General features: G+C 39.5%; 2 protein-coding genes and 1 long non-coding RNA gene across 3 annotated transcripts; 2 read left to right on the forward strand and 1 right to left on the reverse strand.

The window, feature by feature from the left end:
* Positions 1–116: 116 nt before the first annotated feature.
* LOC124258654 lies at positions 117–6687 on the forward strand. Its single transcript, XR_006893633.1, has 4 exons — positions 117–244; positions 1300–1355; positions 4002–4089; positions 6448–6687. It is a non-coding gene; the product is annotated as an uncharacterized LOC124258654 (long non-coding RNA).
* Positions 6688–7974: 1287 nt separating this feature from the next.
* Positions 7975–14622, reverse strand: LOC124258645 (heme-binding protein 2-like). The gene is made up of 6 exons (XM_046692717.1): positions 14498–14622; positions 13607–13716; positions 11790–11868; positions 11246–11372; positions 10345–10519; positions 7975–8797 (listed from the first exon to the last, which is right to left on the reverse strand). The coding sequence occupies exons 2-6, from the start codon at positions 13702–13704 to the stop codon at positions 8623–8625; spliced, it is 654 nt and encodes a 217-aa protein (XP_046548673.1). The 5' UTR covers positions 13705–13716; positions 14498–14622; the 3' UTR covers positions 7975–8622.
* Positions 14623–15996: 1374 nt separating this feature from the next.
* Positions 15997–23527, forward strand: LOC124258648 (heme-binding protein 2-like). Its single transcript, XM_046692723.1, has 5 exons — positions 15997–16077; positions 17842–17938; positions 19208–19337; positions 20604–20784; positions 21327–23527. Exons 2-5 carry the CDS (start codon positions 17846–17848, stop codon positions 21508–21510), a joined length of 588 nt encoding a protein of 195 aa, XP_046548679.1. The 5' UTR covers positions 15997–16077; positions 17842–17845; the 3' UTR covers positions 21511–23527.
* The last annotated feature ends 1466 nt before the right edge of the window (positions 23528–24993 follow it).

Here is a 24993-nt window from a genome sequence, read left to right on the forward strand (position 1 = left end):
ACTTTTACCGAATACATTGCGCACCTATGTCTCAAATCCGTTATAAACATAATATTAAAACTTTGTATGCAGAACAAGATGCAGACATGACCACTCTTACAAAATGTTTTGTTTCGTTTCGTTAATACATATTTCACAGGCCATTCCAATTTTGCAGTTAACGCTTGTCGGAAGATTGCGCCACATGTGTGTTATTGTTGGAAATTGATTGTCAGTTAAATTGAAAACATGTCAGGCCGGGCAGGTATGTCTTCTACGTTTAACAATCGTGCCATACTATCTCCAAAAAAATTCTAAAGTCTTTGGAACTCTTCGTAGAACACCAAATCCGTTGCGTATTTGCGTGAAATATCGCGCCCCTTGTTTTCGATCGCAAGTTTAGTGTTATAAAGATATTAGACAGGGAAAGAAGCCATAGAAAGTTCTATTTTAAAGTAAGGATTTAGATATATAAATATCATCGACTTTCATCATAAATGATTCTGCAAGTTAGTTTGTATTGATTGAACAAATAATACTAAACCAGAAATACTATATTGTACGGTTGTTGAGGTTGCTTGTTTATTGTGCTTAGGCCTGAATCACGAAATACTATACTGTCAGAAAGAGAAGAAAAACCCCTGTTTTTTTCGCATTTAATCATTTATATATCTTTGGTTTATGTAGTTAATATGGGAAAGAGTTCTGGGGTTCAAGCTAAAACAGCACCTGGACTCAAGATAGATGTAGCAAAGTCTGCAATAGTGCAATTTCAACAGTTAATTGGAATTGGATGAAGTATACATGGTGTACTTAGTAAATCAATAAGAAAGAATACATCTTATAAAATTCAATAATATATGCACTGGTTTCTATTTCTAAACAGTCTAACCTATAATATGTGAGCCAGGTGTCCACACACCAACGTTTGATCAATGATATTTTCATTTAGATTGTATTACCACCATTCTATTCTAATGGTTGCTAGCAATACCTGTTACCCTTGTTATGTTGTAGCCCGCTGACTTGGTTGACACATGTTGATCATGCTGTTGATCACTGGATTGTCTGGTCCAGACTAGATTCTTTACAGACAGCCACCATAAAGCTGGAATATTGATGAGTGCGGCGTAAAACTAACCTCACTCACTGTTATGTTGTATTGTCTACATTCACTGAGCCAAACAGTCACAGAGTGCCAGCAGAATGCTACAAAAATACTTGTATGATTTGGAAGTATTTCCTGTTCATAATTTTCCGAAATTTATTTATATAATCTTCGTCATATTTAATTTCATGAACCTTCCAATGTCTTTACAGGTGGTAAGAAGAAGCCTTTAAAGGCTCAGAAGAAAGAACAGAAGGAATTCAGTGAGGTAAGGATTAATTCCTGTATTATTTTCAGCATCATTAATATTTTACAGCCAAGTGTATTGACCGTTGATGGCACCTTCCTAAGCAAGGTAGTTTTGACTGTATGGTTAACAGAATTTAAGGGAACACCTGCATAAGATTGAAGACCAACTTAAACAGTAGGTCATGTATTTTTATTGTGCAGGGCCCCGTTTCACAAAGCTCTCGTAAGCCTAAGATCTCGTTACTTTTCTCGTAGCATTCATACTTCCTATGTTACAGTAATGGAGGTACGAATGCTACGAGAAAAGTTACGAGATCTTAGGCTTACGAGATCTTTGTGAAACTGGGCCCTGGACTGAAAGAAGCCATCAAGGAGATTGTGCATCACAACCGTATAAAACATAATAATAATTATGGTGTCGTCAACATTATGGTGTTGTCAGTGTATCAAAATGCCTCCAAGTCTATTTGTAGTAAATAGCAACCTCGCCTGAGGTTGATTTAGAAATGATATATCAACCTAGGGGGAGGTAGCTATTTGCCATACACGTAGCGGAAAAGGAGGACTATTTTGTTAAAATACACGCAGGTAAAACAGAGGATTATGTTAAGTTAACCTAAATGATTTTAAAATTATTTAAACAAATACAGTATTGTTTTGAAAAATGAGATTAGGTCTTACGTAGTCTCAAAATCCCCAAAACACCCCTTGAAACAAGATGAGATTGTCCCACGGGAAAGTGCATCTGCACAGACCAGAACGCAGGAACCGGGGTGCGTTCAGTTGCAGATACCTCACCGCGGGTGTCCTTATTTAACATGGGATGTTTGTGAATGCTCACAAATTTTGTAAATGAAAATAAATATGTGTATAGGAAACCTGCAATCAAATTAAAACTCACAAGACACGATAATTCAATGTCCTTCCTGTTATGCTACCTGTTATTTAACTAAGCTGAAATAACAATCAGCTGTGTACTCATGTTTTGTTCCAATCTACTGGTGATTGAGTTAAAAACGACCTGAAAATATAACATCAAAGGATTTCTATCCATTATCAGAATGATTTATATCTTAAGCGGTTATTTTAACAGAGATATATATATATATATATATTATCGTATGGTATTAGTATAGTGCATGTTTTCTCCGAAAAGTATTTAACATAATAATTAACATGTTCAGCACTTTGGGTTACGTGTCGGGATACATTTTACGTATGAGACAGTTTGTCAAGTCACCGTTGACTTCCCACGGTACCAGTCTATTTGATTGTAAAAACACAATAATGGCAATTAATTGTGAAATATGACTTCAATGAGTCAATAACGCGGGTCTTGTGGGTCCATGGATGTCGTGGCGGTAATCTGTTCGTGATTGCTGAGAATAATGTGAAATTGGTGCTAATGCGGTAGGCGCAAAAAGCGGACCCTTATGAACAAAGTAAGCGGAAGTGGTACGCGTATAGAATAGGTGATGCATTTCACACACATTTTCTCCAATGTTAATGTAAACAATTTTAATGAATGGAAATGGGATTAAATTTTATCAAATAAAATGAAATCGAGGTAGATCATTTTATTATGAGTTTTCTGACATATGTTTTCGGATGGCAGTGTTTACCCATGCTATAACGCGGTTTGTTGCATCACAGCTAACATCGTAAGTACTCGGCTCATGGCGTGTATTTATGATAAAGTTGACTTCAATAAGTTATTACAATGTTTTGCTGTTCGTCTGATTTGAAATAACTGAAAAAGAAACAACTCAGCCATTGATTTGGTATCTGCAGTTGCTGTCTTGATGACTTTGTAAGTAGACGACTTGAGGCAGTCTCGAACTTACTTCCAGGAAAGTAGTGGCCGTCAAGCAAAGATATGCATAGATTTTGACCAAATATAATGATTTGATTTCTAGACATTTTAAAAAAGGTTTTTAATGATTAATAAAATGACAGTACGAAAAGGGAAATAACCGAAGTTTTGGATTGCATTACAGTATACCGAACCGAAGGCAAAATACAGCGGTTCTACTAATACCGCGGTATACCGTTTCACCCCTATTCAATTCCCCACATGGGTTCAATGTGTGAAGCTCATTTCTGGTGTCCTGCTGTGATATTGCTAATAGCGACGTAAAATTAAACTCACTCACTCACTATTGCTCACAATGTTGATCACTGGTTTGTCACTATTTGATTATTTACCATGATTACAGGAAACTGAAATCATAACATTCATACTGTGGAATATAGCTGGAATATTTCTATGTGTAGACATAAACTATAAGCAAACTTTGTCAGGCGAATTGACTACAGATCTGACTACCAGTAACCATGACAAGGTTCCCAGATACATGGACCAGGAGTATGAGTAAACTGGCTGTGTAGAGTGAGTGAGTTGGGGTTTACGCCACTTTTAGCAAATTTCCAGCAATATCACAGCGGGGAACAACAGAAATGGGCTTCACACATTGTACCTATGTGGGGAATCTAACCCGGGCCTTTGGGGTCACAAGCGAATGCTTAAACCACAGGCTACCCCATGGCCCTGCTGTGTAGAGTTATGTCCCCTGTGCATGCCAGAATCCTATGATCATTGGTTCAGATCCCAAGTAAGAGATGCCTGTGATTCAATATTTGGACATATGTTTGCTTTTGTCAACAGGAGGATCTTGAATTCAAGCAAAAGAAGAAGGAAGAGCAAGCTGCATTGAAGGCAATGAAGGAGAAGGCTGGCCAGAAAGGTCCTTTAAGTGAGTAGAGTATTCAGATACCCAACTGTGCCAAAACTTTTGTATCTTCTGTTACAAACTTGAGACTAAAATACAATTTCCTCTTTACGTCATACAAGTATGAAGATCAGAAGGTCATAACTACCAGTAAATACTTATTGTAATTTTGGAAAGTTCACAACTATAGTCTGTCTCACAGTCCCTGAACCAGGGGTGTGGTCGAAGCAAGCCTTCTGGTTGGTCAACGCTGCTAAATCCGACATTCTTTCAAAATTCTTAGGAATTTTTACTTTCATCGACTGCTTGACTTGAAATAAATGTAAGATATTTTTCTAGCAATGGCTTCTCAAAAGAAAGCATCATTTGTAAATGTCTCCTTAACAAACATCAACCAATCAGAGCGCTTGCTTCGACACAGACACACACACACCGTTTTTTTTCGGATATATCGTAGCCATTTGTGTCAAGATCGTTTAGTTGAGAGTCAAAATCAGGTTTCAATCGACTTGCTGAAATAACAATAAAGAATTGGTAGGTGCCATGAGTGGTGATCAAAAGGCCAATCATCCATGATTATGTTTACATTACGTTTTAATCGATTGCATGCGATGGTAGCGTAGCAATCGGCAAATCAAGCGGGTGGGGTATACCAAAGTGTCAAGCCTTGTCATAATGTATTATACTGTGAAGCATTTTGAGTCGGGGGTCATATCAAAAACAATATTTTTTTAATCTTTAATCCTCGCAAAGACACGAGGGACTGGGAGGGATGTAATAACCTTGATCTCGGCTGATTGTCAGTTTGAGGCAATCAACATGAAACGACTCACCCATTGTGCATATGTTGTGTATCATTTGCTTGATAACGGTGTTAGGATCTACACCGAAACGTCACATCCGCTGCCATGAAGAAGTAGTCCATCCATAAAAAGTGTTCCTCTTGGAAGCTACATGATAATTCTATACTTCACTGTAACAGAAAGAAAGAACTGCCAACAGTTAGCTGATTCTCTTCCCACAGAGGTTACTTGTCATTTCTTCCTACGAACCTCGACCCGTGTAGATCCGGGGTAGAATAGGTCTTCAGCAACCCATGTGCTTGCCATAAAAAGGCGACTATCTTGTCGTAAGAGGCGACTAACGGGATCGGGTGGTCAGTTTCGCTGACTTGGTTGACACATGTCATCGGTTCCCAATTGCGCAGATCGATGCTCATGCTGTTGATCACTGGATTGTCTGGTCCAGACTCGATTATTTACAGACCGCCGCCATATAGCTGGAATATTGCTGAGTGCGGCGTAAAACTAAAACTCACTCACTCACTCACTCCTACAAACCTCTGTTCTAATACGGCCTTTTCATGGTGCGAGTGTTCAGGATTCGTGATTGGTTGCAATCAGATTTAGTTGTGCAATCAGTGACGTTGTTTCATCGGGAAAACTAGAAGCCCTTTCCCTGCGCGATGCGCAAACGTTTCTTATAGACAGACTCAGTCATGTAAATGGCGGATCAATGGCGTCTCCTTCGCCCTCGTTGACAACGGCTAAGCTAGCCATTAAATGTCTTGTGCGTCACATGAACACAAGTTCCTGGCAGAGGAAGGATATTTGTGACCCAGCATTTGCTTGTATTAGTCAAGTTGATGTAACACGTGTTCTGATTGGACAGAAAGAAGGGAGATAATTCGTGTTGCGATTTTCTTGCCGCTAGGGGATTTTTTCGAGAACCGGGAAATATGACCGTATTAGAACAGAGGTTCGTGGGAAGAAATGACAAGTAACCTCTGTTGGAAGAGAATGCAGTTAGCTAAGAGTTGGCCGTTTCCCTCCCCGTCACTACTTTAAAACAAACCGAAGTAACTCTAATCTGGAGTTGTCATAATTTAATGAACTAAACATGTAGGTTTGAAATTCAACTAACTTGTTTTTTAGATAAGTAGTTGGAACTATTGAACAGTACTAAAGTCATTTAAACATTCCTACTGATACAGATGTACTACTAGGTTCTCTTTTTTGTATTGTGTATAATGATTGAAAGATGAAGATATTTTGAAATTCACATTGATGTATTATTTTACAACAAACAGTTGCAATACACCAAGAGTTCAATATAACGTTAGACTCGTATTCACTTAAGCATTTTGCCAGAACTTTTTTTCTATATGACTATAGTCAGTCTTTCATGTATGTAAGCTGAAAAACATAGGTGTTCTTAACTTTTCTTGAGTAGTACATTTAATAACTCGATAATATTTATCATCTTGGTATCAGATTTATTTCTGTTCTTCCATTTTCCTGAAGCCCTTATCTGGTGTCCCTTATTGCTGGAATATTGCTAAAAGCGGCGTAAAATTCACTCACTCACACTTCCATTTTTCAGCTGGAGGAGGAATCAAGAAATCTGGCAAGAAATGACCCTGGCTTTGGCTGCCATATTTTTAGAGGCGTTTATCATGTTTACCTGCAGAGAAAACTTTGTCATCACTCCTGGTTTACCATATACATGACTTTGTGTTGACTTGTTACCATGCAATGTTGGCCAATTGTTCGTTATGTATCTTATCATGTAATAAAATTTTGAACTCCCAAATAAAGCATTTATTAAATTCTTTAGATAGAATTCAGAGTTCTTTGAATGTTTAGATATGTTCTTGGTGCTTGATGATCAGCATTAAATATTTTAGGAATCTAGTGATAATGTACTTTTTATTTACAACTAAGGCGATTTAATAGTTGGAAGATGATTATGATATACACCTTAATGTGCAGTATTGTTAAAACCCTGTAGACGACGAGCTCGAAAAGGATATATATATCTCAATAAACAATTTTCTCAATTACAATCGTTTACTATATCTCTCACGGTGAAGTCATATTCGCCGAGCTCTCAGTTGGCTCAAAAGTCTTCTTGTTGGTCTAGTGGATAAGGCAACTGCCTGGTAAGCAGAGGGTTGGCTGTTCAGTGCCTGGTCATGTCAAAACAACCTATAAATATTAGATCCAATATTCACCCTATCATGCTTGTCAACTAATGTGATTGGCTGGTCAGATTTAGTAACTTCTACCATGCAGTTCATCGTATCCCAATATCTGTAGATCGATGCTCATGTTGCCAATCGCCAGTATATGATCAGCTGATTCGAGGTGGTACTGAGATGTTGAAGTGTCATGTGACAAAATAAGAGCAATTATCAAGGTGCTGAGGCCTAATCACGGTACATATTCATAATACTACACAATATAAGTAAATATATTTTGTTAAATAGACTACACAATCCCATTTAGAAAGTGGGTCAAATTTAAACTGTTATATTTAGGGTTACACATCTCAGTACAAATTCCAATACTTTTTGGGTGGAGACTGATTAGAGATTCAAGCTCCGAGTCAGGCACCTAATTGCCAGCACAAAGCTAGTGATCTAACCCACTCGTGTGACGACCAGTAGTCCAGATCATATACTTTGTGTACCCTCTGACCACAGGGGCTTGTATGCTAAAAACTGCCATCAAGGTATATACTGTCACTGACTGGGTCTAATCCTTTTATATAGTACTAAGACCCCGTCAGCGTTACAAGCCCCTGTGCCTCTGACAAGTGTAATCACTAATATAATGTTATCAATAACATCTGATAAAGTATGGTTTCTTTGGAATTTGTCAAATTCCTTCTTGGGTTGCGACAAGTTCAGGTGTCACCATTACTGACTAGCAACAAGTCAAGTCCAGTTCTCGTATATTAACTCTTGCAGAATGGACAAACAGTTCAATCATCAGTGCCAGAGGCTTTAGAAACCATACCAGGTCTTCCGCGCTGTTACTGTTAGCCAACACCTCAAACACAAGGTAACCTCATTGTACCTCTGTGGTGAGCATTTGTAGTACCATGAATAAATACTAAACCAAAGTTATGTTACAAAAATTTATTTGTACAAAAATATGTTTTTCATCGGCCAAAATGTAGACAAAAAGGTCAAAGAGTATTTGTGGCATTAGTACCTAGCCAAGTAGTAAAAGTAGCTGAACCGCACAACATGAAAAACATCACAGATGAGAAATATTGCTGTTCTTCCATACAGATTTTTACTACTGAAAAAGACAATTATGACTACCAGATTCAATTCACTATGTATTAATATGGAATGACAAAGTAAGTATAAACAATATGAAAAAATTGGCAGGTAATCAACTTTTTCAGTAGTATTTATCTTGTACTGGAGTCTTTAAAGATAAAGTGTCAACAAATATATGTCTCTACTGTCAGACAGACTTCTGCACTGATCTCATTTCCGGAATTATTCTACAAGTACATGTATTCACAATACAAATTGCAGCTGGTGAACTGACATACATCAACACCACCTCTGACATTAAATCATACCAATCCTTTTATCTATTTCTCATCTTGACACAAGTCTGATGAGATCTCTTTTCATTAAACATGGAATATTTGAGAGATTCATCATCAAAGAGCTTGTACTAAAAAAGACCTATTTAAATCTGTGAAATAACAGCTGTGAATGCCCTGGGAATTTTATTTTTGATATCTTGGATTAAGTTATTCAGCAATGAACCAGACTTCATTGTGTCTCTTGAAGAAGGTGAAGGGACTATCGTAGCCAGCGGTGTAGTAGTAGTCGGTGTTGTAGGAGGTCCCATTGAGGTAGCCACTGAGTTTCTCTGCCTCTTTCAACCACGGGGTGATGCTCTCCATGTAGTAGCCCCCAAAAGACCTGAAGAAAATGATGTTCCAAGTGTCACCTCGCGTCTTTAAGAAGTGCATACAGGTACTCTGAAGAATGCTGCTTTTAACAATATTCCAGTAACATCACAGCAAGGGAAACTAGAAATAGGCTTCACACATTTGAACCCAAGTGTGTAATCAAACCCTGACAAGCAAACGCTTTAACCACTGGGCTACCCCAGTGTCCAATCAGAAGTCACAATTAGCGAGTGAGTGATTTTAGTTTTATGCCACACTCAGCAATATTCCAGCTATATGGCAGCAGTCTGTAAATAATCGAGTCTGGACCAGACAATCCAGTGATCAACAACATGAGCATCGATCTGGGCAATTGGGAACCGATGACATGTGTCGACCAAGTCAGCGAGCCTGACCACAATTAGAGTAAAACCCTCATACTTCACATCCTCTTGCACCTCTTCGTACAAGGCAACTGAATGGATCGGGAGTAAGAATATTCTAACATATGACAGGCCTTTACACAATGAAATGAGTGAGTGAGTGAGTGAGTTTGGTTTTACGCCACTTTTAGCAATATTACAGCTATAGCATGGCAGGGAAATCAGAAATGGACTTCGCACATTGTAACCATGGGGGAATCGAACCTGTGGTTTTGGCATGACACATGAATGCTTTAACCACACAGCTAATCCTACTGCCCTTACAAACACATCGTAGCCAGGCAAACCAATTGCTGATTGGATGACCACCAAGTTTTGTTCTGCTCCTTGACAAGCATGAAGCTCTGGGGGGCTATTTTGATCTATATTTTGTGTGGTTAAGCACAATGCCTTAGACTGAATGTTTGATGTATCACAGTACAGATTCTTGAGAGGCATTTAGAACTTGGTGAATATATAAGACGAGTACATGGATGGCAACATCTTTATTGTATAACATGACGTATCTGGGCTACTTTTGCCCCTTTTCTATCACCTGAAGAAGGGGCAAGAAGTAGCCCAGAAACGTTGTGTTATACAATAAAGAAACATAACGAAGTTGCCATCCACATACTTGGCTTTTATGTCACAGTACACTCGGCAATATGCCAGCTGCATTATACTGGTCCAGAAATAATTAGACCAAACAATCCTGTGATTGCAGTGAGCATGCACCCAAGCACTGGGATTCAATTACATGCAATACCAGTAACCCGATCACCGAGTCTTTCCACCTAATCATTCAGATGATTCTCTTGACAGGCCTAGACTGCTTGTGACCAGTATTCTTACCCAGAATCCAACTGTGGTTTACATAATCAGAATAGAACAGTACAGAACAATCACAGCAGTCACAGAATCAACTCGGATATGTAACAAATAACATGAAAAACAAACAGCCAAGAAGATGCGACCTTGATCCAAAAGTCATCATTGTACAACTGCTACAAAATCTCTTTGATGAGATACCGGTAAGTTAAATGCTGCACTTTGCAATATCTGATCTGTATGATGGTGGTCTGTTAATAGTCGAGTCGATATACCCAATTGGGTTCCAATGAACCAAGTCAGCACACCTGACGGTATTGCAACTTACCTCACGTAAGCTCTAAAGGATGGAAACCGCTGTAGAGAGACTTTAGGATCGGTGGGTCTGGGTGGGTTGTCCCGTGCCACGAAGAATGACATGGTGAAGTTGGACTCACAGGCTGGTCCCGGTCCGGGGATGATCTTTATGATGACAGGCGCAGTCATATCGATCTTCTCACCTGGAGAAGATTAGTCAAGAAAATATATTCAAACAGATATACATGTGATGTTTTTTTTGTTCCATAATGTCCATTTAGAGTAAAAATATATTACTGATGTCGCAATACGCAATGTCCTGTATGGCACATGTATATCACAATACCTAATTCAGGGTACGTATCACGATACTCAGGTATATATTGTGATAAATAGTTCATGGAATGTATTGCACAACCAAGTACACTGTATAAACTGCAATACTTTGTACACTTATTTGCGCATGAAAAGGCCAAGGGCTTGAAATTTTCTATATATCTGAAGTTATATTTGAAATAAGACTTGATTTGAGATTAAATTGGTGTGTCAAAAATAGTGAGAACAGAATTCAAGTCTTCAAAATTAGAAACAAAATTGGAGTAAATAGGGATTCAAAGACAAATGAGTAACTTTCTGGAGCACCCAAGGGACACAACTCTGCATGGCAACTGCAGCACCTAGATGACTGAGCCACCACTGCTTTCTGGATTAAGATCTGAATTGTAACAGCTAAGTGTGCATCATACTTCATGTATTTGAGAGTAGTTTTTAGGACTTATCTAAAGGTGAATTTCAAACTGCTAAACAAGATACGATATCACTGCGCACCCAGATTCTGTGATATCACCGTACCAATCACCTGTATCCTCAATATCATGAAATCACCCATGTCTGCTGTGTGATGTGTATTTATTGAAGTTGTCACTCACGCGCACTATTCTTGCCAGAGATGTACTTGAATAGTCTCATGAAGTTGGTTCGGGATGCTTCTGCATAGTCCACGCCAACAGAGTTGGTGCTCACCCACTGAGATGCAGAATATTCTCGAGCCTCATATTCCTGTGCAAGATGAGAAATATTTAAAAACTGAAGCAGCTATGATTGAGTTGAACTAACATTTCTCTAAACTATCTGGGTTTCCAAAACAATAAGTAGACATCAGTTTAGTGAGCAAGGTTATGTGGAAATTTAAGCAATATTCCAGCAGGGGACACAAGAAATTGGTTCCACAATATTGTACCCACACAAGGAATCGAACCCAGTCCTTGGGCATGATAAGCAAGTGCTTTATCCACTGGGCTACCCAACCTCTGCAATGAGGTTAGGTGAGGTGAAATTGGGTTTTACGTCGTTCTTGAGAATATTTTGCTCATATGACGACGTGCATGCATGTGTATGTGTATGTGCGGCTGCTTGTACTAGCCCAGACTTAAGCCTCTGCAGTGAAACAAGAAGAATCAAGAGGATGGTACTCACCCCTTTAACACTTTTAAGAACTGTAAATCTAGGGCAGCCAAGGCCATGGCAAAACTTAGGTGGCCATTTTGACTGATCTCTGAAAAAGACAAAAATATCGAAATGAACATGGTGCGAAAAATATTAGTCTGATGGATGCCTCTTGCCCATATATATGAAGAACTTGCCCTTACATCAATGCAAACAAAACTGGAATCATCTGTTAAAAGGTATGTTCCTTCAATTTTTAAATGCTTGTGAAAGACTTGGATAAGAAGGATTTGAATTTTGACTTCCATATTTAGATGCAGTCTGTAGATAAATTCAAACATATTGGAAAACTAATGGAATACAGATTCACTGATGATGATGAGACCTAGGTACGTGAAAAGTCAAAATTTACTAGTCAGGTACCTGAAACCCCGATACCCAACACTACCTGGGTACCAGCTGTAGTCTCACCAGTTGGGTACCTGAATCCCCTGATACCCAACAATACCTGGGTACCTGCTGTAGTCTCAACAGTTGGGTACCTGAATCCCCCGATACCCAACAATACCTGGGTACCTGCTGTAGTCTCAACAGTTGGGTACCTGAATCCCCCGATACCCAACAATACCTGGGTACCTGCTGTAGTCTCAACAGTTGGGTACCTGAATCCCCCGATACCCAACACTACCTGGGTACCAGCTGTAGTCTCACCAGTTGGGTACCTGAATCCCCTGATACCCAGCAATACCTGGGTACCTGCTGTAGTCTCAACAGTTGGGTACCTGAATCCTGGGATACCCAGCAATACCTGGGTACCTGCTGTAGTCTCAACAGTTGGGTACCTGAATCCCCAATACCCAACAATACCTGGGTACCTGCTGTAGTCTCACCAGTTGGGTACCTGAATCCCCCGATACCCAACAATACCTGGGTACCTGCTGTAGTCTCACCAGTTGGGTACCTGAATCCCCCAATACTCAACAATAACTGGGTACCTGCTGTAGTCTCAACATGCCGTTGGGTACCTGAATCCCCCGATACCCAACAATACCTGGGTACCTGCTGTAGTCTCAACAGTTGGGTACCTGAATCCCCCGATACCCAGCAATACCTGGGTACCTGCTGTAGTCTCAACATGCAGTTGGGTACAATATGTCTGATTAGGAATCTACCAGAACCCTGGCAAAATGTCTTTAAATAATGTACAAAATGATCTTGTCATGGCTATTTTCCAGTTGACTGAAGTCAGCATATAAAGTAAGCATTGTTTTTCACCACTTTTTGCAATATGACACCAATGAACACCAGTAATGGGTTTCACACATTGTATCCATGTGGAGAATCGAACCCGGCCTTTGGTGTGACAAGCCGATAAAACAATAGGCAACCCCACACCCTCCTAACATATAGAAGTGAGAAGGAATACATGCACACTTGGAAAGAAATGCAAGCATCAGTGACTTGTAGTGCAACCATATAATTACAGTGAATCAGTCTCTAAACTAAATATCATGTGACTTACCAAGGCTGATGGACGTGCTGCAGGTACCCAGCTCCCAGTCGGTACCCGAGTGACCTTTCCCAGTCATAACATGTTTCACTTGAATTTACCACAAAGTGCAGTTTAATGCTTACACTGATTGACTGAGTTTGGTTTTACACCGCTTTTAGCAACATTCCAGCAACATCACGGCGGGGGACACCAGAAAGGGGCTTCACACATTGTACCCCTGTGGGGATTCGAACCCGGGATCTTCGGCGTGACGAGCCAACGCTTTAACCACTGGGCTACCCCACCTCCCCCGTTTAATGCTTACAGTTAATATCAAACTGAATTTTCAACTTACCTGTCCTTGCTGAACTTGGGGACAAATTTGAGATACGGTGATGCACTGTGACACAGGGAGACCAGTAGACACACACTCAGAACAGCGAGTACTTCCATTGCCTTGGAAATCTGAAACGTTTAGTTTAAGTTGTAAATGCACAGACTTATAAATGTACCATTTAATCAGAAAAGAGGCAAAATAACCAACACTGAGATTAAGAAAGTGGGTTTTACACAGCTATCAGCAATATTCCAGCAATATCACAGCAGGGTACACCAGAAATGGATGTAACCCTTACACTTGCAGGTACACCATGTTATTTGTTTTTACAGTGGTTACCATGCGATCTCCCAGCACACTCGAAGCCTCAACTGTCAACATGTAAACTGGAAGCACGGGATACTTCAAACTTCCAAGTCTGAACACCTCTGCCTCTTATGACAAACATTTAGGTTGGTAAGGATCATCGGAGTCCACTGATAACATCACTAGAAGTGAGTGAGAGAGATTTAGGGTTTACATTTGTATTAATTACCTTGATGACATTTTTCAACAATTACCATGATTATACCCACACAGTCTTCGACAGTATACCTTCATGCCAGATTTTTGCGTTACAAGCCCGTGTGCACAAATGAACAACTAACATGTATCAAGTACCACAACATGATTAGAACATCTGATCTCTCCCTCCCAGATTGTATCACCTATTTCAGCACGGCTCATCAGTCGTAAAATTTCGGGTCAAGTGAAACCGCCCTAAATGGGCCCCACCGTCAATTGCCGATGGTTTTCCGTCAAACAATGCAAAATCGGTTTTCGACCCATTTGCCATTTTGTTCACACATGAATGTTAACATGTATGGACATAAAGTACGGTAAACTTTCCATGAAACTAAAAATACTTACTCCGAATACTTGTTTCTGCCCTTTCCTCTTTCTGTGACCGTGCCCGTCGTCTGGAATCTGTCATCAACACTATGCTTTTCGTGTTTATGGGACGAGCCCATCTTTTTCTTGAGGGGTAAAAGGCATCGAAGAATTTCAATATTTTGATAAATATTGAATCACTCCTTTATCAAAGGATATTTATCATACATGATCCAACAATTACTTAACTAAAACTAACATACACTATTCTCCTAACTCGATATTGTAATTAATGAAGTATTGATCACCTCTGTCATCCCCCACGCAGTAATGTACCCTGCCAGTGTGACCACGTGAACAAATAAACACTGTTATGAAACGTGAAGTCATGTGATGCTTTCATAAGTTACGAAACATATCGATTTACATCAGGGCGTTACACACATGCCGACACCATATAAAAAAATCAATCGAAAGTAAAACTTAAATAATTTTACACTCGAAAGTAGAAATTGTCCTGTTTAAAATCACAGTAAAATACGGGTGTCTCAGCCTTGTCGGGCGCGTATACAAACAATAACAATTCAAAGCATTTTCAAGATTTAAACAAAATAATGGCGAATTAAGTATGCATTTCAACAACATATTTAAATTTTATTTCATTAATTTAACATTAGACTTTGAGATTTGTGTTAATTAAGTTGCATTCGGGATTCATCTTTGATACTTTCAGCACACACGGTCAGTAAAAGTAGGGGACTGATTCGAAGTACATAGGTAAAAAAAAAACTTTATTGAGAAAATAAGACAATATTTGTCTCTTTTTTTAAATGAGTGCGGTGGTGCTATCGACATACGTAGAGATGTGCTTTTAAAGGAACAAAAACTTTTAAATCGTTCAAATACTTATTTATGACCAGGAAACAAAGGCAGTCTTTTGATAAAGACTTTCTGGAGTAGGTAAATCTACTTATAGCATTCGATCGACAGCATGTTTGAAGTGGATGGATCCATACTGTGACAAGACTAGCTACCTAGCTGTTCGCTATGTAGTGTACGGCATCTAGAGATGAAATATACATCTGATATGTCGAACAGATAATTGTTGACATGGACGGGGTGTAGCAGCGAATGTAGTAAAGTAATATTCGTGTTTTACTCGTCAAACATCATTTGGAGTAGCCCACTACGCAATGCACATAAACATCATTGGATAGTGAATAAACTATTAAACTGTAAATGATAGTCTGAAACCAGCCATCTGTACAACTAACATGAAAAGTGATGCATGTTACCATACTGAAATTGGTTCAAACCTAACTCTGACATTTTTTGACAATAATTACAATGAAAAAGAAGTTAAGGATTAAGAATTTATGTGTTTCTTATCTTGAAATAAGATTGGAGAGAGCTGTCAGTCTAATATATTTTTATTCATTTATAAAACTGTTGAACGATGAATTGTTTGCCACAAAAATACATTGTTAGAAGTTATTTATTTTGTACGCAACCCATAAAGGGCCTCTTTGTGGCACGTTTTGCCTCACGTGTCCCAACTGTCTGTGCCTCGCTGCACAAGAAGACCACCGAACACAATTTGCTTCTTTCATCAAATTTAGGTGGGTGACCTTCAAATCCTGCATGCATACCACGCATTGTTGTTTGCACGAATCTGTTGAGATTGTTTTATATCGTCTGCTGACCGGACCGAGGTCATAACAAAGACTTTCAGTTTATGCAACAGCGCTTGACTGCCTTGAGTCAAGAGTGTACAGGCATTGACCCGTGACTGACTCTTGTTGTGCTCCGTATCACACACCAAGTTGTGCTCCGTATCACACACCAAGAATCAGCTGTAAGTAATATTCCGTAAAATAAATATATATTTCGTTGTCACTTTAGCCATATCGGGTTTAATAATTGAATGAGCAACACTTGTTCAAGTCATTATATTCACTGAGCCAGCCGGTCAGCTGTTGTCAAGTGTATATATTGATACATATATGACTTATCGTTTTAACCTTGTTGAAATATGATAAACTGGTGCTTATTCATTGGTGAAATATGATACACTGGGCATATGCTTCAGCGATGATTCGCACAGGCGAACATGTGCATTTATGTGTGACCAGAATACGTATGTCTATGTATCGACTATCAGAATAGCGATACAGCAATGTCACGTGTGTAGACATCTGTGGTATATGTGTATGTTATATACCGAGAAAGCATATGATAACTGATTTATACGTTACTACTGGAAACTTCTTCCTTGTAGTGGACTCGCATGCATACAGCACACGTCGACTGTAAAGTTGTATAACGATCAATTTCATCACTTTGAAAACATTCGTATCACGTGACCCAGCTAGGTAGGTCAGTTGTATAAGCCCAGCTATATATGCGTCAGGCTGGTGCTTTGGGACAATTTATCCATCGAGCGAAGTTCTGGAAGCACTGACAGCCAGTTGATAACTATTTGTAATATTCCCGTGTGCCAGATCTCACTTATTTCAGGTAAGAGCAGCTGACATAAAAACGCTGAAATGATACACATTGCATATATATGTATGGATTTTATCACTTTATTTTGATATATTAGTTCCGTTAGGGGACCGAATGAGGATATGTTTCGGATTCTGATGAAATTCCTGTGGTTGACAATACAATTTATTTGTTGATAAATTGTGTTATTCATGGCAAAGTTAGCTATGTTATTGTATGATCTATCCTGGCAGGTACAGATGATCTCCTGTAACTTTTTGATACATCTCCTGTAATAATTAGATAGATCTCCTGTAGCAATTAGATAGATCTCCTGTAACAATTATATAGATCTCCTGTAACAATTAGATTGATCTCCTGTAATTATTACGTCTTCTGTGACATTTTTCTGATCTGGCAAAGTATTTTTTTATTCTCTGTCTCAACTGTTTTCTGTGCAAGGCAGATTAACAGGATTACCTCGCTATAAAACCGACATTAGTCAGGGCTAGTGCAAGTAGCCACACAGGTTCTGGTCTGTCTCCCACAATCCAGCAGGCAGGGAAACAACAAGTGCCATCTTTTAACATGTTTTGGTATGACATGGCTGAGGATCAAACCCCTGGCTTCTTACTCCAGGAGGGGCAGTGGGGTAGCCTAGTGGTTAAAGCGTTTACTTGTCACGCCAAAGACCCAGGTACAATGTATGAGACCCATTTCTGGTGTAACCTGTGATATTGCTGGAATATCGCTAAACTAAACTCACTGACTCACTCTTACTCCAGGTAGATGCACCATCCACCAGACCACGGGGGTGATCAGCCCTCTAGTAGTAGCTGTTTTACATTCATTATACATTATATATTTATGGATGTTATGGATTTGTCTATTAATTTCAGCAACATGAGTGGCATATTCACAGCAGTAAAGTCCGCCTTTACATCCAAAGGACTAGAAACCCCAAAGTACAAGGTTAACGAGGATGCCAAACATGAGGTGAGACCTATGTGATGTGTGATATATGCACTACACATTACACAAGTACACAAGGAACTAGGCATGCAGGTTTCATGATATTTAGAAGACACATTTATCTGTCAATGTATTAAAATAACTATAATTTCACTTTTCACAAGACCCTTATTGGGAATACATCGGACAATTTAGAACAACAGAGATAAAAATATGCTTACTGTGAGTTTTCTGTGATGATTCAGACAGTCGCATGTGATGTCAGTTACATCTGGTGACTAGGTGTTTATCGTGATGAGTCATCATGCCGTTTCATTTCCATGACTTACTTTCCCTTACCATGTATCACCTTACCAGTTTGGTGACAGCAGACTCTTGCTGGTCCAATCTAGATACATGTCATGTCAGTTATGTGAAGCTGTTACTTAAATGTCTTCCTTTTTACATAAAAGCAGCCTAGGGTCTCCTTTTATGTCACTGAACATCACAGTCAGCAATAGTCCAATTATATAGTGGTGTCTTCAGATCCGTAAATAACCAAGTCTGGACTGGACGATGCAGTGATTGATTTTGTGAACAAGAAACTAGAGTGTCCAGTATGGGTTACTAGGGATCTATACTATATATATTTGTTTATTTGTTTTGTTATGCCCCACTCAGCATATTTCTGCTCTGTGATAGCTGTCTGTAAATAATTGTGTCTGGACAAGATACTTCAGTTATTAACATCATGAGCATAGATTTATGCAATTAGGTTAAAATGACGAATCAACAAAATCAGTGAATTGTTTTCATAAGAATAAAACAGTTGGCAGCAAGCAAGCATGACATTTTATATTTTTTTATCAATTTTTACTTTTGTGGTCAGTAAATTAAGCGAGTAATGGAAAAGGGAAAATGCATCTAATTGTAAAACTTCTGAAATGAGTACTTCCAAATGAATTATGAAGTACGTTACTATGCTTTTATGGTTCTCAGTACACTAAAGGGGCGGTGGGGTAGTCTAGTGGTTAACTAAAGCGTTGGCTCGTCACGCCGAAGACCCGGGTTCGAATCCCCACATGGGTACAATGAGTGAAGCCCATTTCTGGTGTCCCCCGCCGTGATATTGCTGGAATATTGCTAAAAGCGTCGTAAAACCAAACTCAGTCAGTCAGTACACTAAAGAAGTGGAAAAATGCATTTGGACTGTAATGCACCTGGATGAAGTAGTTCATGGTGAATTTTGAAGTACTTTATCTCCGTATGTTAAGAATATGTGGATAAATATCTACTGTTGTGTGTGGTGTTTAGGGTTTCGAGGAGCGTCGCTACGAGGCGTGCAAGTGGGTGAGCACCAAGGTAATGGCTATGTCGTACAAAGATGGCGTGAGCGCAGGTTTCTGGAGGCTCTTCAAATACATCAGTGGAGAGAATGAACCAAGTAAGTGAACATGTGATAAATGTAGTTCAGAGTATCAGGCTGGAATGAATTAATGGATCACGATATTATGCATATGTATCTTGATAGTAGGGACATGATACATTTAATATTCCCTTGTCAAAGAGAATGAAAAAAGACCAAAACATATTTAGCAGATAGGAATTTGTTAGTTAAACAGTGGCTGAAATCCTTTTGTTCACTGTAGTAAAAAGTTTACAGTTATCAGATCATAGGGATGTAAGATCAATACCCGTATTACACCCCCAACCAGCTGATATAGCTTGTCAATGCATATTAAATGGGTAGTCGATACCACCATAGGTGGTAAAACATCAGGGGCTCCCTGAGGAGCATTTCCCCCTAACCTTTCGACTTGATAATTTATGTGCATTCTGCCTTCTCCAAAATCCTGGATCTGCCCATGAATATTGAAGGTGCATCCCTTAGTTCTCCTTCAGCTTGTCTGACATGCCTCTGACAATGTTCTGTAAAAAATGTGAAATGTACTTGTAAATAAATATAACTTGATGTTGTAACATAGGATACCTGGGACTGATATGAGGCCTTGGGTTGATATGGGGTATGATATGATACCTAGGTTTTCATAACATTTGAGTATCAACACATGATGTAACATGTATTTTATTTTGTTTGAAGAGGAAGATGTTTTCTTTATTCATTCCTCAAAATATAACAATATGTTTTTGTTTGTATCTCACTACTACTTGTATGTGTTCTTGAAACATATTTTTTGGTCAGTCACAAGACCTGAATAACTATTCCTCTATTCTGACTATTTATGCACAAGAATATAAACAATGCTTGTTCTCTCCTAAACCTTTGTTTAAACTGCAGAAATGACATGCAACTCACAACTCTATAATGCTAGCCTGTAAGGGAGATAACCCTTCCTGTGACCTGGTTGTTGGACCCTCATATTCTACACTGCATATATGCTGTACTATGCCCTTTCAAATCAGACATTACATTGCATGTAATTATGGTTACAAAACACATTATAGCAGGCTGGTAATTTAACTTTTGGATAATTGACATTTAAAAAAAAGACTTTTTACATTATTTTACACGTCAAGACTCTGCATGCATGTACTATTGTTTGAATTTTCATGGAAAGGGAAATAGGGAGTTAATGCAAATATGGTGATTTATTGAATAATCAATATTTCATCCTGTCAGTCCCAACAAGACTGTTAGTTCCAGTCACATAATGTTAGATTTACTGTAATTTTGTAATATTATTTACAGAACAGAAGGTGGAAATGACAGCGCCAGTGGCCACCCAGGTTGTGCCGGGGGCGGGTCCCAACTGTGAGAACACCTTCACCGTCTCCTTCTACATCCCCCCGGAGCACCAGGCTGACCCCCCAAAACCCACAAACCCAGAGGTCTTCATCAGCGACTGGCCGGAGATTAACCTGGCAGTCAAGTAAGTACAATGTATGCCTTACAGTTGTGTCCCATCCGTAGTTTCAACATATTCCCCAACTCTACATATCTACTGGTCAACAATAAAGCAGCCAAATTCCGGGTAATATGGTTAATGACAACATAAATTTCTTAGGGTCATTTTTAAAAAGTTAAAACTATTGAAAAAGAAAGAGATGAATACAGTATATTTCTCCCCACTAAGAATACCAACAAATTATACTCATCGGACGACATGAAGTTGGCATTTAAGTTCAGTGTCAATTGTCATTGTTAATATTGGCTGTTTTATGTGACTGTTACTTGAAAAATGTTTTGAAATGGACAATAAATTTGATTGGCATACATGATTTAAAGTGATGCCTGAGAAACAATTTTTGTTTTAACCCTGTCCAGTGTTAGTGATCTGTGTGGAATGTAAAGAGAATGCAGTGATTGTGTAACTGAATATGTGCTCTGGGATCTGGTTTAATGAATGTATACACTGGCATTTGTTTTATTGAATGTATACTCAGAGGCTTCAATAGATGTTATTATTTTCAGATCTTTCAGCGGTTTTGCAAAGGAGAGTGACTGGATTAGCAAAGGGAGAGAACTGGCTGAAGATGTTGAGAAAACCGACCTGAAGAACAAGTTTGTGAAGGAATATTACTTCACAGCTGGTTACGACAGCCCATTTAAACTCTTCGGACGCCATAATGAAGTGTGGTTCCAACTGGAGGACTGAACATGGACTAGGTGGAGGCGAACTCTCCTTATACTGCCATTGAAATTAGCATTAGTCAGTGTGATGGGACTCTTATAGAGTGAGAGGGAGACATTAAGGTGTGTAGAACATTCAGAAGGGAGTGAGAGATATAGATGTGTGTGTGTGTGTGTGCGTGCGTCTGCGTGCGTGCGTGCGTTCGTGCATGCATGTGTATTTGTCAGACGGTGACGAAAATGCATTTAAACATATGAGTGAGAGTGCTTGAGAACTGAAAGTGACACTGAGATGTAATACAGAGGAGAGCCATTGAATGTCTGCTAGTACTGTAGCAGCCATATAGTAACTGAAAGAGTGGCACTGAGTGACACTGAGAAGTGTGGGAGTAAAACAGTGATATTCCTCATTGCCTCTGCTGTGTAGTCTATCAGTATCACATGGGGCCAAAACATCTTCCATGTCTTGTCAGTACTGCTGTCTAAATTCACTTGTTGAATTAGGAAGTGTGCAGCATTCTTATATAAAATACCAGACCCACCTCTGCTGATGATCAAAAAGAAAGGTGCGGCCTCCACCTGCTGATACCATATTAAGAGTTGACATACTTGTTAAACATTGCAATATTGTAATCCTCAAAGTGAAACAAGACCTTGTTTAACATCTGTTATATTTGTGATTACACTTTCTAAGTAAAGCACAGATTTTAGTCGGGTTGATTCCCATCCGGGATTCAAACCCACACCCTCAGAGTCAGGCATCTTATCGCCAGCACACGAAGTGAGACGCCTGACCCATGCAGCCATGGTAGTCGTGGTGGTTAGGTGTCTCACTTTGTGTGCTGGTGATTAGGTGCCTGACTTTGAGGGTGTGGGTTCGAATCCTGGATGGGACTCAACCCAACAAAAATATTAGAATCTGTACTTTACTGAGAATGTTACATTTGACCACTTTCTAAATGGCACTGTGTATTCAAGGCCTTGTTTGTTGAAGCTCCTGAGTATGTGTAGGGTGTATATATATATTATTGTACACCTAGCCCCCAGTGGGTTTGTGGGTTTATCTCATGATTATGAAATGTGAAATTTAATGCCATTTATGAGGGATTGTCAGTATATTAGCTTCATCTGATATTTGTTGTTGAGAACAACGGAAAGTATATGTCTGTGGTTTCTTTTGGTTGTATTATGTATTGAAATAAAGACGTCAACATGAAAGGTGAAGGACATGGATTGTATGTTCCTAACACCTAATTAATATTTTGCACATTCTGATGCAATTGTATTTATTTTTGTGTATTGCATTGTCTTGTTGATTGTATTGTCCTTTTATGGAAAATATATGACTACTGAAGGATGATTGAATAACTTATGAGGAGTGAGTGTACCATGTGCTTTTTGGGTTACACCCAAAATGGGCTTCCCACTTTGTTTGTGTAGAATCGAACCTTGGTGTTCAGCGACAAGTGAACGCTGTAACCAGTAGGCCACACTGGCCTGAGTTGTCAGAGTGAGTGAGTGAGTGAATGAGTGTGCTTAGTTTTATGCCGCTTTTAACAATATTCGAGCAATATCATGGTGGGGGACCCCAGAATTGGGCTTCACACATTGCACCCATGTGGGGAATCGAACTCTGGTCTTTGGCATGATTGGTGAACGCTTTTACCACTAGGCTAGCCCACCGGTCCCTGTTGTCAGAATGACAGGCAGTATTCACAGAGTATGCCCTTGAAAATGTGTGCATGAATATGTGATGTTAGACAAAGTTGTGGCTTAACACACGACCAGGTAGGGCATGTTCCAACTATCAGTCAGTATAGTTTATTTTTCTCTCTGCACATTTACCTCGAATACTGAAAATTCAAAATGTTGATTGGTGTCGTTTTGATGACATATATTCTTTCAGCATGTGCATTTGTCAAACAATCTCAGTGAACAGTTGTCATGGTAACTTCACAATGACATGTTTTGTGCTCATTTCTAACTTTTTATTAAAACTATTTTGTATACTTTGTTACCTATATAAACAAAAATACTATGAACACTAACCTGTTTGTTGTCATGTATTTATTGTGTGTTAAGGGTTTGAATACTCCTAGATATCGGACAGTGCTGTAAACATAAGCGCAGAGAAACACGTGAAACACTGCATGGTAGCCGATACATTTAAAAAAAATAAAAGTGAATATGTCATGGTGGCATTTCTGTTGTATGATGTTTTCTAGTTTAATTGTGGGCAATTCCTGTTCTGTGGGGGATATCGTCTGTTTTGAAGGGCGCCCTTTTCGTAACATGACAGCACATACTTCTTTGGTTCCGAGGACTTTTACCAGGTAATATACTGTTCAAAACGCCACTTACCATTGACATAGGTAAGTAAAGCAACGGTGTTTAAGGCTGCAAAGATACCTAACTAGACTGGGTGTAGGATCATAAAACAAAGAATAATTGAGGAGATCTGTGTGAAAGTAAACCAGTAACATTTTAACGTCAACCTTTCGAACGGCGTTTTAAGCTTATCGCCAAAACGCATCTCTCAAGAACTGCACGCGCAGTTGTGTTTTCTTCACTTACCAATGCTGATAACCTCTGTGGGTGGCTATGAAATGCCATGAATCGAATCCATGTGACAGATCGAATTATGACAGTGTATGGTGTTAAACATGGCGAGGATGTGGAAGCACAACGTCACAATGCTATTGGCCGCCTGGAAGCAGGAGCGACACAACAAGATGTTGCCAACAACTTTAGTGTTTCCAGACAAACCATCTCCATCCACTGGCGTCGTTACAATGCCACTGGTTACGTCCGCGACAGGCCAAGGTCATTTGGCCCTCAGATCAGCCCTCAGCACTAGCAGCACAACTACAGCCATTCCTGGACCAAACTGTTAGAAACAGGCTAAGAGAGGCGGGGCATTCAGCCAGAAGACCTCTCCAGCGTTACGTCCTAACCCCACGCCATGAAGCAGAGCATCTCCAGTGATGTAGATTGAGTCGCCGATGGACCAGGAATCAGTGGAGGGAGATATTGTTTACAGCAGATCCCGTTACCTGCTGTAATGAGCTGATCACCGTAGGCGTGTTTATCGAAGTCGTGTGGAACGCTAACTGTGTCCTGCAGACTGATTGTGGTGGTGGGGCGTTATGCTGTGGGCAGTCATCCGTTTCGGTGGAAGAACAGATCTTGTTCATGTGGAAGGGAATCTGACTGGTGTGAGCTATCATGATGAGATTCTACAACGTCATGCTGTGCCTTTCATTAACCGTCATGGCAGGGTGTTTCAACACGATAATGCCATTGTTTGTCAGGACTTCATTCGTCAAACTCATTCTGCCTTGGTCTGCTCGTTCCCCGGATGTGTCACCTATTGAGCATTTATGGGATGTCCTTGCCCGACGTGTTCGTGAGCGACGTGTTGCACCTCAGAACCTTCAACAACTCCGTGCAGTCCTTCAGGAAGAATGGCAGAAGATCCCACAGGACGCTATTCGACGTCTTATTGCTT

Source organism: Haliotis rubra, unplaced genomic scaffold (genome assembly GCF_003918875.1).
Source record: "Haliotis rubra isolate DU_JTF1 unplaced genomic scaffold, ASM391887v1 Scf7, whole genome shotgun sequence".
Lineage (NCBI taxonomy): Eukaryota > Metazoa > Mollusca > Gastropoda > Lepetellida > Haliotidae > Haliotis > Haliotis rubra.

Coding starts and splice junctions, on each gene's coding strand:
- LOC124258645 (XM_046692717.1), bottom strand. CDS start 13,704: ATGGAAGTACTCGCTGTTCTGAGTGTGTGTCTACTGGTCTCCCTGTGT. Junction 11,373..11,789: donor TTCTTAAAAGTGTTAAAGGG/GTGAGTACCATC, acceptor CATCTTGCACAG/GAATATGAGGCTCGAGAATA. Junction 10,520..11,245: donor CATCTCTGGCAAGAATAGTG/CGCGTGAGTGAC, acceptor ACTAATCTTCTC/CAGGTGAGAAGATCGATATG.
- LOC124258648 (XM_046692723.1), top strand. CDS start 17,846: ATGAGTGGCATATTCACAGCAGTAAAGTCCGCCTTTACATCCAAAGGA. Junction 19,338..20,603: donor CAGTGGAGAGAATGAACCAA/GTAAGTGAACAT, acceptor TATTATTTACAG/AACAGAAGGTGGAAATGACA. Junction 20,785..21,326: donor GAGATTAACCTGGCAGTCAA/GTAAGTACAATG, acceptor TATTATTTTCAG/ATCTTTCAGCGGTTTTGCAA.